The 6,148-nt window shown below is 33.7% G+C and overlaps 1 protein-coding gene across 4 annotated transcripts in view; it reads left to right on the top strand.

The window, feature by feature from the left end:
• Positions 1 to 6,148, top strand: part of LOC115239623 — a 171,795-nt gene that overhangs the window by 154,354 nt on the left and 11,293 nt on the right. For all 4 annotated transcript variants that reach the window (XM_029814231.1, XM_029814230.1, XM_029814229.1 and 1 more), the window contains one exon: positions 3,970 to 4,072. In XM_029814231.1, coding sequence (XP_029670091.1) covers positions 3,970 to 4,072 — 103 coding nt within the window. The remainder of the gene's footprint in view (positions 1 to 3,969; positions 4,073 to 6,148) is intronic.

The raw sequence follows: 6,148 nt of genomic DNA, 5'->3' as shown, positions 1-6,148 counted from the left end.
ATCTCTGTCCTTGACACAGAATCTTTGCCTCTCTCTCTCTCTCTCTCTCTCTCTAACGTATTCATCACGCTTTCCATTTGACATTTTCTGATATGCTATTTTGTCGTGCAATAAGTGTATAAATAAGAACATAATCATCTTGAATATAATGTAATCGTTGTAGACGAGAACTTAAAAAGGCCATCGCGACACGTGTAGGTAGAAGTTCTCGGTTGTTTCGCCTTTACTTTCCGAATCTTCGTTCCAGATCGTATTTAAACAAACGTTTTATCTCGATGGCAAATTGCGTCTGTTAACATTCGATTTAGCTGTTGCATATTTTAGGCGAGATTTGCATCGCGCGGCGTTACGAGATAAAAAGCGAAATCTAAAAAGTGTATGTATACACACCGCGCGTTTCCATGTTGAAAAGTATATCGCCACGTGTGAAATAACTGCGGATTAATCGACGTTGCCCGCAGTTACGCTTGCGGTCTCGAGCGATTTTATCTCGCCGATCCATGTTACAACGCGACTGGTTTTGCACTGTGTTTTGGGAACGTTTACTCCATCGCTTTAACTTGTTCAATCTAATTTTTTACAACCGCTAAAATACTAACCGCTAAAATTGTATCATATTTTTAGTATTATTGGGACGCTATAAAAAATTGACGTATGTTAATAATTCCATGTGCACTATATAATAATCAATATAAAAACGTTCTATAAATTCGTCATTTATAATAAAAAGATATGCAAAGCGTAAGATTTATTTTGATTCCTAAAATATAGAATAGCAGTAAGAGAGAGAGAGAGAGAGAAGAGGTTAAAAAGAATACTTATATAATATTCACGTATAAAGTATATCAGATGGCGGCGTAAATCGAGTGTAGAAAGAATAATACCTTTCGGTTGTGTGTGTAAAGTAATATACCATCTAACGTAATCTTGTCATATCACGTGCTACAGTTATGCCGCGAATAATTTCGCTCGTCATCCGGATATTTTGCACGAAATATATTACGGTTCGCGAAAACTTGAAAACAAAATTGTTGCGACGTACTTAGCTACTTTATATTTCAGATTCATCGGTGTCTTTTAAACTTTCCTTAACAGCCCATAAATATTAATACATAAATATTATAACATATTCTCGCGCGTTGCAAGCACATTTGGAATAACAACGGTTAGCAAAATTGATTTTGTACATTAAATATATCGTTCGAAACGCATTTAATGCAATTTTTTTATGTATTTTTATTTTTTTATGCATTTTTTTATCTAATCTGATGGAAACCCTGTGACTAAAAAATAATAAAAATAAAAAAAATAAAATATAGCAAGTTATAAATTATAAAGCACGTAATTAAAATATATATATATGCAACAAAGATATACATATATAATGTGTAAAAAAATAGCATTTCTATTGCAATATTTTATTTAATTGCTCGAGAAAAAATGCATCATATATAGCTATATATGATTTTATATAATCACATAAGTCCATTTTTTTCGGAAGTAGAATATAGTAATAATATAAAAGGGTTTGGAAGCAGAAGTTTTACTTTATATTTTCCCCACATGTATTAACATACTATATTTATATAGAAATATTATTATACTATATTATCATATTTCGGAATGCAAAATGTTATTCTAATTAAAATTTCATCAAATTTGTTTCTTACACAAGTTTCTCATTTAAGATAAATATCTTGTATGTACAAGGACCCATTACGATCTTAGATCGTCAAATTTCAATTAGCGAATCAAATAGCGAGAGAGAGAGAGAGAGAGAGAGAGAGAGAGAGAGAGAGAGAGAGAGAGTTCACTATTTCTACTTAAGATACACATCGTCATCATTAAAATATTTAATAATAACTTACGTGTTATATACATTATATATAACTTTCTAACAACCCAAGTTAAACAATGAGTCGCCATATCTATGTTTCGTGTGCAAGTAGCAGCGGAAGAGTATCAGAATAGCGTATAGAGTATTCCGCGAGTTTCTACAATAGCTTTTGAAATGCACTTTCCTAAAACGATTCTGACAAATACAATCTTTCACACGAACGCAAGTTGGAATAAAAGAGATAGTGAATAATCTGGAGATTTATCGATATTCTTTCATAGATTTTTTTCGGAAAACGTATCATTTCCTAATCTTTGCTTCTATAGATTAATATTTTGTTTATCTCTTATTCATTTTTTATCGCAAAAGTATTTTTTGTTATTTAAAAACTATTTTAAAAAATGACATTATATAATGCATAAATCATATTCTTGAATTTTTATAATACATTTCATTGAATTTTATTTCTGTATAACATTTTACTTTTCTTATAATATAGTCTCAAATTTATGTTTTTAGTTTTGCCAATTCTAGGATTAAGAGAAATGGAGAGAGAGAGAGAGAGAGAGATAGACAGAGAAAACAAAAGAGAGAGAGAGAGAGAGAAAGAGAGAAAGAGAGAGAGGAGCCATTTATTAAATAATTTCTAACTTGGAACAATACTAATTCTGGATTGCATTACGAGGTATTCTAAAGCACAGATATAAAGTAATTTAGAGACATTTTCACATGCCCGAGATTTCGACATTTTAATAATATTGTAACAATGTAAAAGCTGGAATCCCAAAAATGTTACTAATTATTATTGGGCATTTTTATTATGAGAGAAGTAATGTAAATAAACAAAATTGGATAGTATTGCAATGTTGTGCAAAATGTCAAAGTGATTCTACGAAAATGACAATTTTCATGCATGCAAAATAATTGATCATTATACACGAAAAATATGTGTAGAAATAGCTTCATTTATTCATATAATAGCACTTTTCTTTTTTATATTTCAAGAGAGAGAGAGAGAAAGATTTTTTCATAAAAAGATATTATTTCAGCGCACAAAATGTCCCATCTTTTCCTCGAGAATCTCCAGATTTCTCTTTTAACGTATAATAAGAAGATAGCATTTTATTTCTCACGACTCTTTATATCTTTAATATTTATATTTTTACGTGTTTGTATATTTGATTGTATATAATCTTTTTACACTCTGTATTTCGTGTATAGATAAAATAGAGATTAAAGTCTTTCTATTGTCTAAATGTGCGAAACATTTTCTTCTTTTTACATTAACATGTCGAAACATTTTTTTCCTTTTTACCTTAACATGTCGAGATGCCCCTAAATTATACGAACCCCCATTCACGTGCATATATGCAATTACATATTGCGTCGGTCACGAATGCCTCGCCGGTTCGCTTCCTGACGAAACAGACCGACCGACCGACCGATGCGGCGCCGCTTTTCTCTCGATATCAAAATTCCATGCCTGGCACGCGCTGGAACTCTTTACGGCCTCCGGTGTGTCGGTGTGTGGTATGGTGCGGTGTCACGAGAGCGACGACCACACCCCGATTCAGTTCAACACAACCTCGCAAAAGGGTAGTTAAGTAAGGACACGGAATGAAAGAGAGGGGCGGGGGAGTGCGGAGGATACGGAGATAGAAAAATAATGCAAATAAAACGGGATGATGGACAAGTTCTCTCGGAGGTTTTAACGACGATAACGAGGATGAGGATATTACGTAATGCGTTGAGAACATTTAGAACGAGGGATGCGAAAACGAGAAAAAAATCTGTCTAAACGTATATAAGGGAACATAAATGAATTATTATATAATTTTAATTATTAATATTTAATTATTACTCAAATATATATAATGTATTTACAATAAATATATGTTTACAATATTCGTGCAAAACGTAATGTGAACGTGAACCTTGGCATTTTGTACCGAATGTAGAAGTCCATATCACGTGGTAAATATCTCGAGTATCTATCATTTTATTAATGGCAACTGAAAAAACGTGAATATTTCTAAAGATTTTCTTATATATATTTTGAGACTTTTTCTTATTTCGAGGTTTTATAATAAATATTTGACACACACACATTATACATTTCTTATTGTTTTAAGAACCATCGCCGTTGTACGACAACAATCATTATCACGAGGAGTGCCTAAAATGTAACAGCTGCGGTCTGAATCTAACGGGACCCAATCAAAAACGGGCAAGACGGTGAGTATGCTAAAAATCGTGCATTTCTTTATCTTTCATATCTATTTTATTGCATTTCCATTTCACCGAGACTTTTGTTCGTTAATACAACTGTCGAAAATATATTATATAAAATGCTAATTTTTCTAAAAAATCTTGTGAGATAAATCTTTTCTTTGCACGCTTTTGGAAATATCTTCAATACTATTACTCTTACTCTATTTATATTGTACAAAATTTCATAATATCGATCCCATAATGTGCGTAGGAAAGTAATTCCTGTTCAGAAAATTGCCGAAAAAATTCTGAGTCATAAAAATTCGCGCCTTCACCATTTAAGTTATTATTTATTATTAGTTGATTTATCTTTTTTTTTATCTCCGGTCTGGTATCACACAATGGAACCTACATTTAGCATTACCCACAAAGGATGAACGTACAAAGAGTGATCGGATACCCTTTATACTTTACATTTAAAGTTACTATTATTCGGAAAAAAAAACAATTATACAATAAAGAGCGTATTTTTAGCGCCCATGACGTCATTTTGGCGAACTGCTAACTATTGCGAGCATTATAAGTTTTTCATTCATTCTTTGTAAGCGTGCATCATTTATAAGCATACATCATTTATAAGCGTACATCATTTATAAGCGTACATCATTAGATCCTGTTCGCTATTTGCTTTATGCCGTTCCGCTCGACTCCCTACATCTCCATCTATATTTAAAAAATTGAGCCGACGTATATGAAACGAGATCCACGACACAGGCGGCCCCATGACGCTGAATTCTCAGAATATTTCAGTCTCGAAGGCTGGATGCCGACTGCTCGAGATATGCGCGATGAAATAGATGCGAACGAAATACTGCTCTCTCGATCTATATCTCCGTAGTCTCAGAGACTCTCAACATAAAATGGACTAATAAATAAATGTAATCGCTCGTATAATTTGATTTTTGAATTAGGATACGATTTTAGAATACGATTCTATTTGTTGCTAATAATTTACTTATCATTTATCATCTCGTGATGTATAATGTATTTCTCTCATTTTCTCTCACTTAAAAAGATTTAAAAAATATATAATTTTAAAAACGAACAAAGAGACAGGCATAGTCAGAGCCAAGCGCAGGTGATCGGGAGCAAAGAATTTAATATTTAAAATTATATATAAAAATACAATGAGCGTACGTTTCAGCCTCTTTTTTCTAGCCATCTTCAGCGCAGGTCAACAATATAATCAAAATTAATGCAAACAGACAAACTATAACATAAGGTCGTCTAAAACAATAAATAAATTCGCGACGTCAGTGAGTAAAAAAATAAATAAATAAAAACGGAGACAAGATATGGAGGAAAACAAATTGATAAATGAAATATATGATTTTACAATATCAATTTGCAATAATCCACAAATAAAATAAACTGTCGAAATGTGTATAACATCGTTTATATAACACGATAAACTCACGATCAGCCGAAGAATTGTTGTGCAACTGTACTTTTGAAATGCAATACACAGACAGAGATTCCGTCCACGATTTAACACTTTGTTCTCCGAGGTGAGAAAGGCGTCAATGGATCGCGCGACAGGGAAAGGCACTTTTTTCACCGTCTATACATCACGTCGCCGTCTGACTTTTACTACTTTTTCCCATACGCGACGAGCATAGAAATTACGAGTCCGACAAACACGGTGGACGATCGAGAGGCAAAATGACGCGGAATCAAGTGTCCGTCGAAATTCGATCTCCTCGATTAATCGAATCGCGGGGACATTCAACGAAACGATCGTTCCGTTGGATGCCTCGCGGAAAGTCAATCTGATTTTCAGTTAAGAGAACACGAGCGATAACGAATATTGCGCCTTCGCACGCTCGCGTGTCCACAAATTTAGATATTTAAATGAAGCCCTCGGCTATCTATTTCGCGTTCCCCATTCGAGAACGTTTCATTTTCATTTACACGTGTCACGTAGATCGGGGGATCATCGCGGGGCTCAGTCGATCGGAAAACCATCCCCCATCACGTAGCTTGATCGTGAGTCACGTGCGACGAGAGTTGAATCGGTGACTTTAACATGGTCCCCCCCCC

This window comes from Formica exsecta, unplaced genomic scaffold (assembly GCF_003651465.1).
Source record: "Formica exsecta isolate Colony F162 unplaced genomic scaffold, ASM365146v1 scaffold391, whole genome shotgun sequence".
NCBI lineage: Eukaryota > Metazoa > Arthropoda > Insecta > Hymenoptera > Formicidae > Formica > Formica exsecta.
This window is presented reverse-complemented; position numbering and strand designations above follow the sequence as displayed.